A 19,878-nucleotide genomic window follows, 5' to 3' on the forward strand; every position below is an offset into this window, starting at 1 on the left:
CAGCATGGCTCAAATGGCTTGTGAAATAGACTAATTTCATCATAATTTATATAATAAAACTGGCACACTTTAGTTCATCAGCAGCCATTTTCTTCTGTTCCTCTTTTAAACACTAGCCAATGCCATGCTCACAAAAGCCGTGTGTTTTTCATTTTCACTCTCCTCACCAGCTCCTCACCAGGTGGATGTTCTGCAGAACCCACAGTCAACAAAGGCTCCTCTCTGGCTTCCTGTCTTGGGGGATCTCAGACCCACAGATGTTGTGCCTGTCAGGATGATAGATGGCCGTGGTAATCATCAAGCTATAATAACGAAACTGGAGTGAGATGGAGGGGCGAAGGGATGAGAAAGATGGGGTCTGAATTATAATTTTCTCTTTGTTTATCCTTCAGCGGGTTTGGAGACCAGTAACTGTGACACTCGTGGAAACTAAGGTCTGGGAGATGCTGCCGGGAGTCACGGAGATATGAGGGAGAGATGTGAAAGTGAGGAGGGAGAGGGAGAGGGAGAGAGATTAGTACTTAATCATGTGTGGTGCAGTGTGTGAGAGAGCCTACGAGGCCACTCGGGTCTGCTGGATGCACCTGAATCGGGGTGATCGCTTCCTCTCCGCCCCCTCACTCAGATCATCGCTCTGAAGCGCTGACAGAGAGCGGACAGTCGCTCACAATAACCGGCTCTGTAGCAGCCTCCGGCTTATCTCATCTCCCCCCAGCCCCGGTGCCGACCCGCACCGACTGTTCCCCTCTCTATCAACTGAATCTCCCCGACACACCATAGAGGCAGAGCTGCGGTCGTGTTTCACTTTCTTTGCTTGCACGGAGCTCGCATCGTTTCCCCGGATCTTTGTTTCTGGACGGCAGGCTGCGGCTGTGTAATGCCCCGGTGAGTGCTGGATGGTTCCTGGTGTTATCTTTGCGTGTATTTCTTTCTTCTTCCTCTTGTCGTTTGCCACAGAACAGATGCTCTGATAAGATATCTGAGATATGTGTCTGACATAGGGTTGTTAATGTTTGGAATACTTTTCCCCTTATAAACTGGGCTTTATGTTTTATTACATGCACTTCCATTACATTGTTTTTGTTCTGTCAGAGGGGCGTTTCTAGAGTGTGTGTAGACACACAAAGGCAGCTGCATCAAGCCAGCATGCGCAGAGGGAGAACATGTAGTGTTTCCCATGATGTAAAGTGGGCTAAAACTGCCTTTACGCTTATTGGGAAGTAAACCGAGTATAAAAGAGAGCGCGACAGAGAGAGAGAGAGAGAGAGAGAGAGAGAGAGAGAGAGAGAGAGAGAGAGAGAGAGAGAGGAAGACGGAAAAGAAAGAGTAGAAAACAAAGCTACAGAGGTTCCTCTGGGACAGAAAATCATCAGCACAAAGCCAGGAGTATGACAGATGTGCCCTTATTTGCTCATATCTGCTATCACCTACAAATTTAGTAACATCATATTGGCTCATGCCAAGAGTTGACTTTTATTTCCCTCCTCTTAAATATGAATGAATAACTACATTATATTATTTTAAAAAGCATGCACTCTGAATTTAAATCAATTGTTTTTGACATAAACATTTTTTGGACTGGATAAAGCCACTGCATTGTTATTCATAATATATAGCACTGTTGCATAACCCGAAGAAATATAGAGAATAAATGCTCAGTTTGTGTGTGTGTGTGAGAGAGAGAGAGAGAGAGAGCACCAACATGTCGTTAGTGGTTATGCATTATTTATAAAGTTACCCCAGTGCTGCACCTCCCACCCAGACCCACTGTCAGTGCTGCCTCTCTAGTCTCTCTGTTCTCACCTTACACTCTTGCAGCCTCTGACTGAGCTTAACATGAGTGTGTAAGTATTTTAAAGGCTGTGGAAATAGGGGGGGGGGGGGGGGGGGGGGATAAAAGCACCTGCAGTCCAGTTCAGTTACAGGGTGTATGCTCTCCAATTCAAGTAAGAAAGAGCTAAAAGAGGGATGAGTTCATTCTCAACCGTGCCTCGAGGCTTCTGGTAGCACAGAGATTTGTTTTATGGATTGATGACTTCACCTCTGGGGCTGAAGAGAAGGACAAAGTCAATTCTTTTGTTTGCTACCTCTATGTGACCTTCCTGGGTTAGAAATTGGAACTAAAATTGTCTAAAGCAGATCAAAAACTGAAAGGATGAACAAGAAACTGCAATCATGTCAATCTAGTCCACCCTGTCAAATAGACTTTTTGCTTTGATGTGATAACATTTGATGTGCTTTAATATAACGCATATTAAAGCACCATAAAATTGATCATCCTCTCTCTATGCACTCAAAGTTGCTTGCATAGATTAGGTTACACTGCCATTTGGTGTTATGTAATGGTAACTCTGCCGCAACAGACAACGTTAACACCCGGGCTCTGCTGCCGTCTAACTTTCCTTGTTATCTTCCTCGTCTCCAAGCTCTCACCCCGTTTCCTCTTTCCCTCCCCAGCAGCAGGAGCAGCAGATGTGCTGAGCGATGCAGCTAATGGTGGTGTCTTCCTATACTGGCCTTGATGCTGATGCTGCTGAAATCCCTACATTCAGGAAAAGGCAACAGGAAGCAGATTTCTGAGGGATTACACCCAAGCACATGTACACATATGCATACTGAGCGGATACCACAGTTCTAGGATTTGGCTGGCACCCAGGTGTGGAGCTCCCTTTGAATGAACTCGCGTGCCTGAGAGAGGCACTCACTGGTATCATGGAAGAAGAGGAGGAGCCAACAGAGTCTTATTGAATATAAAACACATGACTGCTCCTCCCTTTTTTTTTCCTTGCCTCACCATCAAAGGCTGCTTGATGACTTGTAACAAACAGCGGAGCGTGCATAAACAGAGAAGAGTGCAGAGCCGACCATCCGCCTGCTGCTGCTGCTGCTGCTGTCCCATGATACATCAAGTCAAGAATCAGCCACACGGAGGGTTGTTTCTATGGATACCCCATGCCCTGAGTAGTATTAATAAGGCTCCCTGATATTCTGACTATCTGTGCATGAAGATACAGGCAGAGATTAGAAGTACACCCCTGCAGCAGACTTCAGCTCTAAAATAAAACATCTGTGAGGGAGAGACAGACATCATCACCATCAAGAGTCAAGAGGAAGATGCTGGAGGAAAAAAATAAGTTATTTTTAAACATCCACTGTAGAGGCTTTACCAGCATGTTAAAAGTGTCCCTGTGTGATCACTGACTAAAGCCGAACATTACAGTTTTGCATATTTTTAGCTGTACTGAGTTTGAGGTTTTGCTCAGTTGCACCTTTTCTCAAAGGCATCAGAGTTCATCTTCTTTGTCCTTAGTTTGGGACACACAGGCAACAGATGGTGAAGTACAACTTGAATTGCTCCACACTGGACTAAATGAAGAGGTCAAATGACGCACAAAATCTTATTCTTTAGATCCCATGGAGATCATTTCTTTTCTTGCAATACTAAGAATAGCTCTGAAATTCAGCACAAGCATTTCTTAATAATCCCTTTTAAAGTTTTGGTTGGTCTCTTGAATTGTCACCATTTTTCGTAGGAATAGTCCTGCATTGTGCTTTTGTCTACAAGGAAACATCTATCTACATGTATCTAAATGCAGCAGCTAAGTAAATAAAATTCAGGTCTCCACTCACCAGCAAGATGTAACGTGTGCATAAAAGAGTGAAACAATCATTGCTAATCAAGAGATTAAATCTACCGTCTGGTACCTCGAATCATACATCCCTGTTACCTCCAGAGTGAGCAGCGATGGCCACACAGGACACACCGCACTTTCTCCATGGCTTCGACCTCGGTGGTCACTTTGTTGACCCTCGACCTCTCGGTACAGGTGTCACAGGCTTGGTCCTGTCTGCTGTGGACCAGCGGACTGGAAAGCGTGTAGCAATTAAAAAGCTGGTGATGCGAGACGCCGTGACGGTGAAACATGCCCTGCGGGAGGTAAAGATCACCCGACGGCTGCACCATGAAAATGTGGTGAGAGTCCACGAGGTTTTAGCTCCATATGGACGGCCCTTGCCCCGAGATCCAACCCAGCTCAGCGCCCTCTACATTGTCCAGGAGTGCATGGAGACTGATCTGGCTCGACTGCTGGAGCAAGGGCCGCTACATACAGGTAAATAAAAGGAAGAATACAGAAAACTTGCCCAGCAAATCACCACAAAGTTATAAACAAAGCAGGGTTTTTTTATAACAATTTGGCAAGGCAGAAATCTCACATCAAAACAGTCAAGATGGATAAACAGAAATACAGGCCAGAGGGATACGTATTTATTTTTTACTATTGCCTATATCCAGACATGATAATAGATGTTTTTTAAAGAAGAAAATATGTGCTTATACATTGCATATGGACATTGGGGTACATCGTGATGTGCTGATTTGATTTTTGCCCTTGAGCAGGTCATGCTACTCTGCTGTTCTACCAGCTGCTGAGGGGACTGAAGTTTATCCACTCTGCCAACGTCCTGCACAGAGACCTGAAGCCAGCCAACACATTTATCAACACGGACCAACTGCTGCTCAAGATCGGAGACTTCGGGCTGGCCAGAATAGTCGACCCTCATTATTCTCATAAGGTAAGCGTGAAGACGCACAAGGACCACTGAAGGACCCACGCACACACAGGCACACAAACACACACAGAAGTGCATGATCTGCAGGGAGACTCATGCTGACAAGGTGGCAGCTCATTGCATGGATAGCTCGCTCAAAAAAGTTTTCCAAATGGCCTACAGTGTCTTTTCAAATTGGTAAATGGATGAGTCATATTACAGCAGTACTGTGCAAAAGTCTCGAGCCAACCCTCATTTCTTTATATTTTGCAAGGAAAACTGGAGATTGGTGCATCGATTTATTAAAACACGAGTTTGTACAATTCTAAGAAGTTTGAATGTCAATATTTAGTGTTACCAGCTTCATCCTCCAACACAGCCTGAACTCTCCAAGGCAAATTTTATTGTCATTTCTTCAGGTAGTCTCCAGGCTTCCTTAAGTTCTTCTTTGGATGTTAGCTGCCTTTTGTTCCGTCCTCTGTCAAGATGATCACACACTGATCCAATAATGTTGAGATCCAGGCTCTGGGGAGGCCAATCTATGATAGTGTTTCAGTGTGTAGTTCTATCAGGGCATGTTTTTACTGGACTGGCATTGTGTTTGGAATCACTGTCACACTGAAAAATGAAGCTGCTGCCAAGCAGATGCTTTCAAGATGGTATTGAATGGTGGATCAAAGTCCGACTGTACTTTCTGCGTTCATAATTCCATCAGTTTTGACGTATTGTTGTACCTCTATCTGGACCTCCTCCATACATCATTGACAACGATTAGAAACAAAATTTTCAAATTTGATTGATCATGTCCTCTTGCCTTATGACAGCTGGGATATGCTCCAGCCCTCCTGTGACCCAGAACTCGATGGATGGATGATGAAATAAGAAGTGCTCAAGCTTTTTGCACAGTACTGTAGTTTTTGTAGTCTTTATTTAAGTGCATGTCTATAAGAAAATACTGGTGTGATGACCAAAGAAGAGATTGTGATATGTGCACAAACATTCCCAGATGTATCCCAATTATTCTCACTTAATGTTTTTGTAGGGCATGTAAATAAAGCCAGAGTGCCAAGATCTATTTTGACTGGAAGCTAATTAATGCCTTTTCATTTTTTTATATAAATCTTTAAATCCCTGATCAACCACGAAGGGCTCTGTTGGCCACATTGATTTTGAAATCAAAATAAAAAAATAAAAAATGAAATACTTTGTGCAGCTTGTTCTACAAAAACTAATCATACCAAACATTTCAGCCAACTTGCGGGGGATTTCTTTTCCTCTCTTCTCATTTCTCTGAAGCACCGTATGCCATTCAACTGCTGATGGCTACATCTAGGCAGCACATTGTAATATCAAACATTATCTCTGCTCCATCTCATTATGGTAGAGTTGTTATTAGGGAAGAGACACCAATTCCTCAAACCCTATGTGGTTATCAGGCAGCTGATCACACAATAAATAGTGTAGTGCTGTAAAAGAATCCTTTCAAAGAAAATTCTTTCTATATTTCAATTTGCAATGAGGAATCTATCAGGTTTCCATTTTATTTTACAACTGGATGCTTATCAATAGTCTGATCCTGCGTATGTAAAGTGCACCTGTGGACCAAGCAGCCAGAATTTCATAATCTCCAATTTTGAGAAGTGTGTAACTGATGTATCTCTCCTTACGCATTGCAGTGCAGGCTAATGTTTGTTTCATATATTCTCTGATTACACATCTCCCTGTTTGATATTGCCAACCTGCGTTTTTCACAAGAAGCTTCCCCTTCACCCCGAACCCAGCTATTTATGTCTTCTTCCCAGAGCTGATATCAAGTTTTTCACTAATTAAACTCTGTGGATAGTCTGGCAATGGCATATAAAGACTTCTGAAAGATTAGTGTGAAGATTTACTGCTCTATTGTTCAGCTTTATTGTGTGCAAAGAGCCCAAAGCCACACTGTAACACTAGCGGGACTGAATGTGTGTGCAAGCTTATATGTTTGTGTGTGGGGGGGTTTGGGTTTGTGCTTGTGAAGAGGAGCTCTTGTGAAAGGCGATCTTTGTCAGCTCAGAGCACGGGACTGGGGATCAGCTGGGTGCAGACACAGGGGTGCATTCGGAGAGGGGGGGTGGAAGGGAAGAAGAGAAGGGAGAGAAAGAACAGATGAGAAGCAAGAGTGAGAAATTTTAAACCGGGGAAGGCTGAGCGAAAGAGCTAAAAAGCTTTGTAAAAAAGTATGAAAGCAGAGGCAGGGAGAAAAAGAAAGAACGTGGAGAAAAGCTCAAAGCGGAGACGTCAGACAAGGGCGAGAAAAAGTCAGAGGCTACAGTTTTTCAAACACATTTCTCCAAAATACTATTTCAGTACTGAAAAAGTGTTTTCCAACACCACTCACACAGTCATGTGAATGTGAAGTACACTCGCTTTTGGTTCTAAGATTTTTTTATTATCAAGATACAATTTTAATTTTTTTTGTCCTTATCAGGTCTTGCAATTAGATAAATGGAACCTCAGACATATTACATGTCACATCTCATTATTTATTTAACAAATATTAAGCCTAAATGCAGAAGCAGTGTGTGGAAAAACACATATTCAACCTTTCTCTTCCAACACCCACCAACTTCCATAGGAATTAAGAGAGTAAGTAACAGACAGGTGCTGCTAATCAAATCAACCCGATTAACTGAGCACATTTATAAAGCAGAGGTTTTGTCATTTTGCTGGTCTGCAGTATTCGACTGCCTGTTAACACAATGCAAAGACATCAGCAATGATCTCAGACAAGTAACTGTTGCTGCTGTTAGAAATCCATTTCTAAACAATTTGAAGCTCGTGATTTTACAGCGAGAAAGATTATTCACAAGTGGAAAACATTCAAGTCTGTTGCCAGTCTTCCCAGGAATGCACGTCACAGAAGATTCCCCCCAAGGTCAAACTGTGTATTGCTCAGAGACCCTGCAAAAAAAAAGCAAAAGAAATCCACCAGCTATATCTCAGACTCTATAGAGTTCAGCTAGCATGTTAAATGTTAAAGTTCATGGAAATACAATTAGAAAAAAGCTGAACAAGTATGGCTTGTTTGGAAGGGTTGCTAGGAGACAAGAGAAAGTCTCTTCTCTCTCTAAAAAAAACCAAAACCAGGGCAGCATGGCTTAGATTTGAAAAGCTGCATCTCACCACATTACAAGACTACTGGAAAATTTCCTTTGGACAGATGAGACGAAGGTGGAAATGCGTGGCTATAATATACAGCAGATTCTTGGAGAAAACCAAACACAGCATATCAGCGCATACACTTCATACCAACTGTCAAGCATGGTGGTGGAGGGATGATGATTTGGGCTTGTTCTGCAGCCACAGGAAGTGGGCACCTTACAGTTATCGAGTCAGCCGTGACATCCTCTGTTTGCCAAAGTTTTCTAGAGTCAAATGCGAGGTCATCTGTTCGTCATGTAAAGCCTGGCTGAAACTGGGTCATGCAGCAAGGCTATGATCTCAGACAAACCACCAAGTCTACATTAGAATGAGTCACAATGACAAGAATCAAATGGCCCAGTCAAAGTCCAGGCCCCAACCTGACTGAAATGCTGTAGTGTGACTTTAAGAGAACTGTGCAAATGCCCACAAACCTCAATAAACTGAAGAAATATTTCAAATTTGAGTGGAATCCTCCACAACAATGTGAAAAACTCATAAAGTCAGACAGAAAATGCTTACTTCAAGTTATTGCTGCCAAAGGTGCTTCCTCAAACCACCGAATGATGGGGTGTAATTAGTTTTTCACACACTGCTTCTATATTTGGCTTGGCTTTAGTTTTTAATAAATAATGACATGGTGTAATATGTTTTGTTGTTTAACATCTGGGTTTGTATTTTAATAATATAGACTACAGACAATATTCTAAATTATGTTTATTGTCCTCAGCACTGAAACATGGTGTCTCTTCTTTTTCACACGACTGTTTCTTGTCCTGCGTATCATGACTGATATTATTGTATCAGACCATTGATTTGCTGAGAATAACTGACTGCTAATACGAATCAAAGCTAATACTCTTTGGATGTTGTTTTCAAGGTTTTAAATTCTACCTTATAAAGCAAAAGATTAGTATTTGTTGTAGAAAAAGAATCCTATAATTGAAAATGAAGTAAAATACAGCAATACAAAAGAAAAAGGAAAAAGATAAAAACAGAACAATGGCATGCAGACTGTCAATGCCAAAAAAAAATAGGCTTTATTATAGTAGCAAAATAGTCTTAGGAACCAGTGGACATTCTGTCCCTCTGTTTGGCTACATGACCAAGCACTTAATACTCTTCCTTGTACTGCAACAAGGGGATGTCTTCTGTATTCTACCCACATCACATCCTTCATCTTCAAGGTGGTTGGTTATTACCCCCATGAATGTTTATCTAGGCAGAATCCAGTATGTTCACAAAGTGCTGCATCTGTGTTGCACTTAAGCTCTATAAATATGCTTTAAATGGTTTTGACAACAACATGGACCAATCTTCAGATGACAGCTCACACAAATTAAAAACGTCTAAAGATTTTTGCAAAATATTCAAGAAAAGAAGAATAATCTCATTCATAAGTTAGATAATGCTGCAAAGGATTTCTCAAATTATTATGGATGGATAACGTCTGATGCTATTTGGGCTATTTGTGATGCAGTTTTGATACCAAAGCAGATGCTTTCAGTGAATACAATAGCATTCTCTCTCTGTTGCTCTTATTCAATAATGCAAACCAAAAGTGCCTTTTCAGGCATTTTCTGTTAATGGGCGTAGGCCGCATTAACCTCAGCTGTGATGGAAATTCACAAATGCTGTTAACTTTAAATAAGACTGGTTAATGCTTTAGTATCACAGAAGAACTTATGAAGATTTTATATCATGTTTTTTTTGAAAGAAAGTTGTGATGTGTAATTCTTCCTACTCAATGATCAGACAGACTTCTTCTCTGCATTAGCCATACCTTTTAATACTTGTACTGTATCTCAGTCCAGGCATTGAAATTAGGTTGTTTGAAGAGCTGTCTGGAAGTGTGTTTCTGACTACACAGAGCAAACATTTACTCAGGCAGAGAGAGATGACAGAAGGGCTGAGAGGAGAGAGGCAGAAAACAGAGGGGGAAAACAACATTATTTGTGATGTTATTTACAGTCTACACCGGTAAGATCTTGGTGCTTCTGTGAATGTGTATGTGTGAATGCCACCTGCTGAGGCAGTGCTGGATCTGCCCAGAAATTATTCATTACCTGGATGAAGGTCAGAGCAGAGGAAGGGGGAAGACAGTTGGATAAGGACAGAGTGTTTAAAAGTACCTGGAGAGAAGAGAAGGAGGGAAGAAACAGATGAGAAAGGAGGTAAAGGAAGCTTGTTGAGATGCACTAAAGGCTAGAAGAAAGAGAATAAGTGTGAAGAAAAGAGGAAGGGAAGGGGAACAGGCGCAGCTAATGATGACGCAGAGAAATACTGAGGTGGGAGGTTGGGATGAACGAATGATAAAAAAAGTGGGAGGAAAAAGCAGGAGGAAGAAGGTCAATGGGGACAAAGAGGAAGCAAAGATGGGGGAAATCACCCCATAATCTTAAAGAGTAGCAAAAACACTAAAACAGAAGTGGGGATAGTTTTGGAAACAAAGCAAACACAGCTACAAATGACATATGTGACCACATCTATGCATTGCTTTATAAAACTGAGGCCTAAATTTGCTTTTCCCTTAAAAACTGTGTCCAGGCTTGGGTTGGCCCTGAAAGAAATGTACTTTGGTACTTTTGAAACATCTATCAAACTCTCACCAGGGAGCGTAAACAAGAGCTCAGATATGAAAAGGCAACAGCGGGCCAGACAGATAGAAGATAAGGTCACTGAGTAGTCAGCATCATTTTTTGCACTGTCTCCTGCCACAAAGAAGAGAACAGGCAGTGACTTAGCAGTTACATTCAATGCACGTAGGAGTAGTCTAACTTTTTAAAAAAGAGTCGTACAGTCGTTTTGACATGCAAAGAAAACCTACTTCGGCCAGGCACACCGCGCACAGCGATGTCTAAGTGGGAATCTTGGTGTGGGTGGCCCACAGTGAAGAAGACTCTGAGTCATACTCATAACCTGCTGATCAAGAAAAATTACCCTTTTTCTTTTTCCTATCGAGAAGGCACTTATTTTCAAGCTGTCGAAAATATGAAGCAGCTTTGGGACGCATCAAAAGCGTGAGAAAGCAGGCCAGCCCTTTTTTGGCATAGTACCCCCAGATGATTTACTGACATGAAGAGTTTCAAGTGTGATAGCTTATCTGAATGAGGAAAAAAATTCAAGCTGTCTGTATTTTATTGGCTTAAATAGAGTAACTCTTTCCCCCCAAAAAATAGATAAGAAGATAGGAGACTGGTGAAAAGGAGAATAGAAAATTACTTTAGGAGAGCGGAGGATAGAAGGAAAGAAGAGCAACGAGGATAAAAAAAAATGAGGGCTAGAGAGGCAGAAAGGATAAGAGAATAGTGCTAAGAGGCATATTAGACATGTATGCCATGAGCCATTGTGGGGTTCATTTTCTATCTATTTCTGATCTTTGCCAGTTAGTCATCAAATTCAAATTAGCCTGAGAGATGGGCAACAGAATAGCGTCCCAGCACAATGAAAAGTTTATGTGAGTGATGTCAGTCATTATAAAACAATTCACAGCAGCTGAGTGGAAAAGCAGTGAAGACTACATCTGCCTTTTCCTGCCAAGAAATCTAAAAATGTGTGAGGGGAAATATAACCGCATTTTCTCGTGCAGTCTGCTCTCTTTTCAAGCTGGGCTGTGAAGAAGTTTAAGAGCCTGGGGCAGTGAAATTTGGCTCAGGAGAACTACGAGGGGAATAAAAATATGATGTAGTAAGTGAAGGTATTTTGAGATTTTACAAGGCTGGAGAGTGAGAGGTGGGGTGATATACAAGAGGTGGGGAAAGTGTTAATGATAGCAACAGGCAGAAACATCTCATTATCTCTACATCAGGGAATATGCGGACTTATCTCTGTGGTGACTGGCGTATCTCTGTGCATAACATCATTATTCACAAAGAGGATTTTTTAGAGAATTAGATAGAGTCCTCTGAATCCTGTCAGAGCAGCACTAATGAGGACTTATGTTGTTGCTTCGGTGGAAATTCAGGGCAATCCATTTTAAAGACAAACAACTACCAGCAAACTTTATACGTATTCAAGTACATGCAGCCTGCTAACAGTCCAATCTGATGCATGCCCGTCGTATATGAAAATAACTTAAGATTCTCAGAGCTTTCATTTTCTGTATTTCTCACTTTCAACAATTTTATCCCTCTGCTTTCCTTATCCAGGGCTATCTGTCGGAAGGTTTGGTAACTAAATGGTATTGCTCCCCACGTCTGCTGCTGTCACCCAACAATTATACCAAGGCCATAGACATGTGGGCTGCGGGCTGCATACTGGTTGAGATGCTCACTGGACGCATGCTATTTGCAGGTATGTCTACTGTTTTTAATGCGTTCACCGTTTAAGTACTGTCATTTTCAACCTTATTACTAATATATCACCCCAAACCGCAGATAACTGCCCCTCCCTGAGCCTGGCTTTGCCTGAGGTTTCTTCCTCTTAAAAGGGAGTTTTTCCTTCCCACTGTCACCAAAGTGCTTGCTCATCTGATTGTTGTTTGGGGGTTTTTTTTGTTTTTGTTTTTGCATTTACTCTAAAATATAAAGCACCTTGAGACAACTGTTGTTGTCATTGAACTGAACTGAACATAATTATAATAATTGCATCACACTAGTGACGCCATCCAGTTAGAGCAAAGAGAGTTTGGTTTTTTTTCCTTTGACAGTGTCCTCCACCAAAGACACTTTGCTCTCTTTCTGCACACTACTTCTTTGCCTGACTAGAATGACAATGATGATAGAGAAATTCTCACTCTCCAGAGTAGATGTAGTTCTTCCTCACAGGCTGGTTTGACCTCCATCAGCCCTCTACACCACAGGGCTGGCATCATAAACATATAGGTGTTCTTTGTTCCTTAGTGTTCCTGCATTTTTTAAATTTCATACATCAGATGTTAGAGGTGTTTTCCTTGGCTTTTACTTAACCCGCAGACTAGAGTGGAAACAGCATATATTTGTTTACCAGAGAGGAGACCGCATTCTCCCTTCCAAACAAACTACCACTGCTTGCATATTTCTTGCAGCTACGACTCTGTTGATATAGCTCCACCTGCTGGTGTCCATTGGCTTTATGAAACATTTAAAGGGAACTTCACCATGTGTCAGATGAGCTGAAAATGCTGCTTTGCTGCTCTGTGTTAGAAGAAGACTTGCATGCCACAGAAGCATGCTACACTTCTGATTACTCCGCATTCAGTGACTTCAAAATATGAATTTTCCCTCCAGCTGTCAGAGGTAAAATGCTCTTTGTGAACTATAACTGAGTGGAAACTTACGACAACTGATTCCTCCCAGTTGATGCAGGCACAGCAACAAGCTAGGGTAGTTAGAGTAGATGTCTGCCAGTGTAGATGGGTTGCAGGATGTTTATTCCTTAATGTGAGAGTGGCCAAAAGAACAGTGTGCCCAAAGTTTCAAGTTTACTGATTCCACAGGGTGTGGTGTGAAATTTGAATGCTTTAGTAGTAATTTCCACCTAGTTGTTAACTTACTGTGTCTTTAAATTGACATCTTCCATCTCCCAGATATTCATGCTTGACTCTTAAAGTTGACGTTTCCCCCCAGCTTATGTAACTGATCCTCTGTCTCTTCTGAACTTGCTTCTGATTGGTTGTGTCTTGCTCCCAGGAGCTCATGAGCTGGAGCAGATGCAGCTGATTCTCAACACAGTGCCGGTGCTGAGAGAGGAGGACAGGCAGGATCTGCTACAGGTCAAACATCAGAGGCTACTGCAAGTCATATTAGCATTATAATGTCTGACTGATTATTAAGCCTGACATTCATTTTCCCAGCTTTGGAGAGCAATTTTTTTTTTAAAGAAATATTGATTATGTCAAGAACTGCACATATTATAATATCTGAAATAATCATGCACTCCCCCCTGTTTTTGTTATGAATGTAGACTAAAGACTATGTCACTTCACCTCTGTGAACTTGCATTTTGAATTTAATAAATCTAACAAGACGCAATAAGACGCATGATAAACAAAATATATGTTTCATTCACCCGACCATTTTATTGCTTTTACTTTTTCCCCAAATTTTCTTTGAATAGTGAGATATTATCATTTTTATTAATCAAGTTATTAACGTCTGATGTTCTGAAAGGCTTAATTTTGTACAAGGTTAAATGTGTCTTTTTTCAGCGTGGAATGCCTTAAATGTAAACAAAATAAATAAATAAAATAATGAAACATAAGTAATATTTTAACCATGCATTTCTAGGTGATGCCTTCATATGTCAGTCATGAATGGAAGGTGAAGAAACCCTTTTCTGAACTTCTGCCTGAAGTGGATCCTCAGGGTGAGTGATGGGGACTGAGTGATGGGGAGAAGAGGAAGGTCAAGGACTTTAAAGTATGAAGGGAACAAATAATGGAAGTGCTAGAAGGGAGAAAAAAAGATATAGAAAACCACAGCTCTTCTGACCTGTGACAGATGAAGTGATGCTGGAGTCGTGTGAAGATGTTTGGAGGTCTAACACATATAATTTAGGCTTTACTCCCACACCTTCTTTTCCCCTCCCAGCTGTGGACTTCCTTGAGCGTATCTTGACCTTTAACCCCATGGATCGCCTGACAGCTGAAGCGGCGTTGTCTCACCCCTTCCTTCAGCAGTACTCTTGTCCAGAGGACGAGCCCACTTCATCGCATCCCTTCCGCATTGAGGATGAGCTGGAGGACAGCCTCATCACTGAGCAGAGCCTCAGCAACAGCAATAGTCAGGCCTCCAGCATCCAGTGGGACAGGTGTGTGGATTTTTTTTAATCACCAGTGGGGAAAATTGGATCATGTTTTCCTAGTCATTCTTAGTATGTTTTAATAATAAAAATACTACTAAAAATGATCTGTTGATCATTTTCTCATCAAATCAACTACCAATCTCAGCTGTTCATTCGTGTATTTTCAGATTACAACTTAAATGTATGTGTTTGAGCACAAATTATTTACTCCTGACTTGTAATTTCTGCCTTTCTGCAGGTACGAAAACAGTTTATCAACAGTTATGTGCTGGCAACAATCAGGTGGGAGGTGTCGCTGCGTGCCCCCTTGTCACATTACCTCTGACCTGGGAGACACTACAGAGGAAGAGGAGGTGCAGAGAGACCCCCGGGCCAGTTCCAGCTCACTTGTAGAGGAGGCTCAGGTTGGATATGCTTCCTCCCTTTTCTAGATACTAGGAGACTGCTGTACTGGCACTACTAGTACTGTAATGTCTTTGTTATGCAAAGACATAAGTGAAGATGTTGGATGTTGGTCAATAATTTTTCTACATTTTAAAGCAGGGATACTGCAAGTGTCAGCAGTTCTTGTAACCCTGTTGGCTCTTGTCACAGTGAGATGACCATATTGTCTCAGTTCCTATAATTCCCCCCTCTTCTTGCTTCCTCTCACTGGCTTCCACAGAGATTCAGAATTCATTTAAAATGTTATTAATTACATATAAAACCCTACATGGCCAGGCTTCTGAGTATATTTCAGACCTGCTGATAACTTATTCTGGCAACTTTTGACTGTGTCACACTTGACTATGCTTTTGTCCTTTCTCTGTAGTATTTATTCTGTCATGAGCTTAAGTTTCATTGAACACATGGGATATGAGTCAACACAACTAGAATTAATTGCTTATTGAAATTAATTACTTTTCCCTCACCAACTGTCTCATATAGGTTGATCCACGCAAATATTCCCACAGCAGCTCGGCGGAGCGCTTCCTGGAAAACTCTCACTCCTCTCTGGAACGTGCCTGCGGTTTGGGATACGGGGAGGTTGACTGTGGCCGCTCCTGTGATTACAAAGTGGGCTCTCCTTCGTATCTGGATAAAATTGCCTGGCGAGAGGGAAAACCTCAACACTACTCAGAGCCTAAGCTCATCCTTGATCTGTCACACTGGAAGCGTAACATTAACAGCCTCCTTGTGCCTCCTGAGCCTATTGGTGGCAGCATGGAGGATCTGGGAGAGATGAAGGAGGAGGAGGCAGCGAAGGAAGAGGAAGACAAGGAGACAGGGGATTTGTTCCAGGAAATCTCTCGCTGGGTTGAGAGCACCCAGTCTCGTCTGCACTCACCCAGTCCCAGTCCTTCTTTGGAGCAGCAGTCACCTTCCTGCTACACTTCCTCGCCACCTCTCCCTCTGTCCCCTACTGACCTCCCAACTCCAGTCTTCCACTACACGGAGGTTGTGCGGCAACCATCAGAGTACGATGAAGGCAGACTAAGCCCATTTCGCCCTATCATGTCTTCCTCTTATGCCCTCCCATTACTTCTTCCTTCATCTCCCACCTCCCTACATCCTCCTCATTCATATCAAACGGTGTCTTCCCCCACCACCACCACACAATTTTTCCAGCCCACAGAATCTCAGCCGCTTTCTTCCACTTCTTCCCTTTCTCAGCCAGTAAACGCTGACTCCCTGGAGTCTCTTCCTGTCAAACAAAAAGAGCGTCTGTTTGACCTAGATGTGTTTATATCCCGAGCACTGAAACTGTGCAGGCAGAGAAAGGAGAAAGCAAGCGGGAAGAAAGCGAAAGAAGGAGGATGGATGGAAGAAAGCAAACAGCCAAACATTAACCGAAAAGTACCCGGCTTCCCAGAGCACAGGACTCCATCACCACAGACGCCACAGACTCCCAACTCTTGATGTTGAATTTCAACTGCAGGTACACCACAGCATCATACCGGGTAGCACTCCCAAATGCTCATAGTGCTTTACATTGTGAGCAGTGCCCGTGGTTTAATATGCTGCTTAAACATTAGACCATAGTGTTAGCAGCTTTTGTCTTTTTTGGTACTATTGCAACAACGCACTATATGCTGTGATAAAACAACCCCCTGACTTAAGCAAGCAATCTTCCAGCTTCGTCGTGAGATGTTCTCAGGCAGTTAGAGGTCAGAAATGTGGACCACATTTGCCAATGCAAGCAGCAAAGATTTGATTTACATGAGCATATTTTAAAGCAATCAGCTGACATTCCTTATTAACTGAGGTTTGCTCTGATCGATCAGACAACAATTTCATTTTGTGCCACAAACATTTGCAAATGACAAAAGAAGGAACAGTCAGCTGCTGGTATCACCTCCCTACGCTATTAATAACTAATAGCTTAAGCCTGTTTTAGGCTTGCTTTCAATTTGTTTTTCTTACAAGATTCTGTACTTATTCTCTACTTCTTACTGTTTGTAATCCTTTTCAGAACAAAAATTCAAGTGGTCTTCCAGCGGTGAGTTTCACCAGCTAATAATAGTGACACAGAAGGTGTTTTTCCGGTGTGTCTCTGAATGTATTTATTGGAAAAATAATCCATCATATTATGCTACACGATGACCCATAAGGAGTTTAACACTCTAACAGCAACTTCATTTTGTCACTGCTCCAAACGGCCTGTCAACTTGTAAAAAATACAGTCAGATTTAATTACATACTATATTTCTCAATGACTAGTATTTTTGTGTTTGTATTTTTCTTGTGCTCTTTGTTCATTGCTACAACCCATGTTCATGTTATTTGGAGTGAATTGTGTTCTTGTTGAATGTGGAATGCCCTGTGGTAGTAATTTTTGACTATCAGACAGCTATGGTTTCTTGTTTGCTTGATGCACCAAGCAAGGTCTGTTTTACACTGAACATATACTATCCTCTCGTTCCAAGACAGCCACACAGAAAGCTTTCATGCAAACAACGGTATACTATATTTTGAAGTATATGGATACTTTACAACCTTTGCAGGAAATTATTTGTACTCAAAACTTTTTAGTGGTTTGCAGCAGCCAGATTAATACATGAAACTCAAATAAAAAGAATTAAAAAAATAGACCCAGGTAAATGGCAGGTGAACATTAAGCAGTAGGTGAAGGCTGCTGGCTTGTGCCTCATAGTCTGTTAGTCAAGAGCTTCTCACATTCTCTTGAACTGTGGAGCTAAAACTGGCTTTACAAAACTCTTCAACGCTAATGCCAAACGTAACCCAGTTAATTTAACATTCCTTTTATTCTGTGGCCTCAATCCGTCCATCTCAAATGTCACTGTTTGAAATGTGATATTCTGCTGTTAACTGATCAAAGAATGTACGAGTTGAGTTGTAATGCTGAAATACACTATATGGATAGAAGTACTGGGGCACCTAAATATTACCCCTACAGGAGCTGGGATGGAAACCAATTCCACGAAGCTCCCCGTGCACAGTTTTTGTCCTGATGTGAATGCCAGAGGAGGTTTTGATCACTGCAGTTATTGAGTCAGCAGTGCAAAAAATAACCCTTAAAGTTGATAATGGAAGATAAAATACATTTGAAAAAGTGACAAAATCCATCCACAGACACACATAAATACAAACTGGCATTGCAACAGTGGCATTCTTACTGTGTAACTGTGTGTTTAGCATCCTATTACTTCCTTCACATATGTTTGTACAGGTAGACTGTATAAATGCTTGATTTTATATACCACAGGACTGAAAACACCTGAATTCAAAGATTAAAGGGTGTGGCCTGTCACTTTTGTCCATATAGTGTACGTGAAACATACTGCCAGCAACACAACAGAATAAGAATGTTTTATTCCTTTCGTATTATCAAATAATAAGTTGAATCCTTCCTTAAAATCCATACAAGCCACACACAGGTCGAAGTTGTCTCGAGTCTTAGCTGTTAACTGTGCAGATGTAAGTTGTTCTAAAACTGTTGACTCTCATGCTGTCTGCACCTGTAATGCATGGTGTAGCCTACATACAGATGCTGTAGGCACATTTTCACTTGCACAACTTAGTATGACTTCCAAAGAATTGAGCCATACATGAGATTTGCCATAAGTACAACCTACGAGACAGCAAAGCCGAGTTGGTTCTTTTAAACATCACAGTGAAGCACAGGTAGTGTCACTAGCACATACAGAAATACAGGAGTTCACCCTATTTTTTGCCAGTAAACTGCGGTCCACCTAATCAAAAGGAATTTTGCTTTAAGTCAAACACAAAGGATCATATTTTGCATTAGCAAATTTCTTCTGAGCTGCAGGTAGAGCAAAGCCAGCAATAACGTCACTGAAAAGTATCTGTAACACATGTCGGTACTGAGCCGAAGTTAATTATTTTAAGTGTTTAAAGCAATGTAGAAAATGTGCCTCGGTACACCTCAATACTTCCAGCTTGCTGAATGTAACGTGTCCTTTTCCTTCTGCATGGCTCTTCAAAAAGCTCAACGGTTGTTGTTTTCATCATGTGTCACTTTGTGATAAGAGTCATGTTTCTGTGGGCACCTATTTATGTTGTATCCATGCTTCAGGGAGGCCTCAGCTTTTCATTTGGGAGAATCTGTGACATTTTTAATTCTCTCTATATTGATAGTATCTCTTTTGGAGTTTCTGTTCTTGCTGGAAAATTAATAAAACAGTACTAAAACTATTTTTTGATGTCATATTTGACTGCACTGGTATAATAATGTAATGGTGGGGAAACTCAGGCAGCAACACTCCCTAGCAGGAAACACAACTCCAATCCTAACTCTGTCAAGCACAGATGGGAGTCTCAGCCCAAAATCCACAGAATCCAAATGATCTGCCAGCTTTCACAGGAAGCCCCCACAGTTTCTATGTCCACATGTTAGAGTTGTTTTGGCAACACAAGGGGGAAATGTTATGACTAATCAGAATACAGAATGTATATTTCGTTACTCAGTTTATGATAATGCACTTGGGGGGAGGGTTGAAAAAACTGTTAGAAAATTGGCTTGTTTCGCTAAATTTGTATTTTAAATTGCATTTAAAATGTAAATGCATTCTCTTGTATAAAATAGTGTGTTAAAAAAATATCAGCATACATATCGACTGAAAGACACTGTCAGTTTTTATGTACAATCTACATTTAGCATTCATTAAATCATGCCAATAAATATACATTCCATTTTTGTTGCTTTCAGATAAATATATAAATATGCCTTTCGTGATCTTTTTGCATTCTTCTGTTAAGACCTCTAGCAATATCCTAACATCTGTTAATCTGTCAATATTATTGTAGGTTAGTTTAGGAGAGCAATGAGTGTTTACTCAGAGCATAGGCACTATTAAACTCAGTTCATCATTATCTACCAGTTTCTGTGCTGTGTAGCCTTCAAATAAATATATATGGTAGATACTTCCTTATTCACAAGGGGTGAGCACAGTTGGTAGCTCC

General features: G+C 41.4%; 1 protein-coding gene across 2 annotated transcripts; it reads left to right on the top strand.

Moving 5' to 3' along the window:
* The first annotated feature begins 340 nt into the window (after window positions 1–340).
* Window positions 341–19,110, top strand: mapk4 (mitogen-activated protein kinase 4). 2 transcript variants are annotated; one of them, XM_080893554.1, is made up of 9 exons: window positions 341–885; window positions 2,458–4,112; window positions 4,400–4,575; window positions 11,880–12,024; window positions 13,341–13,423; window positions 13,938–14,016; window positions 14,241–14,460; window positions 14,693–14,858; window positions 15,382–19,110. In XM_080893554.1, the coding sequence occupies exons 2-9, from the start codon at window positions 3,746–3,748 to the stop codon at window positions 16,351–16,353; spliced, it is 2,208 nt and encodes a 735-aa protein (XP_080749680.1). In that variant the 5' UTR covers window positions 341–885; window positions 2,458–3,745; the 3' UTR covers window positions 16,354–19,110. The 2 variants fall into 2 exon arrangements, with proteins under 2 accessions (XP_080749680.1, XP_080749681.1); XM_080893555.1 differs by having other exon boundaries at window positions 2,461–4,112.
* The last annotated feature ends 768 nt before the right edge of the window (window positions 19,111–19,878 follow it).

The sequence above is a fragment of the Rhamphochromis sp. 'chilingali' genome (genome assembly GCF_963969265.1).
Source record: "Rhamphochromis sp. 'chilingali' genome assembly, chromosome: 10".
In the NCBI taxonomy this organism is placed as follows: Eukaryota; Metazoa; Chordata; class Actinopteri; order Cichliformes; family Cichlidae; genus Rhamphochromis; species Rhamphochromis sp. 'chilingali'.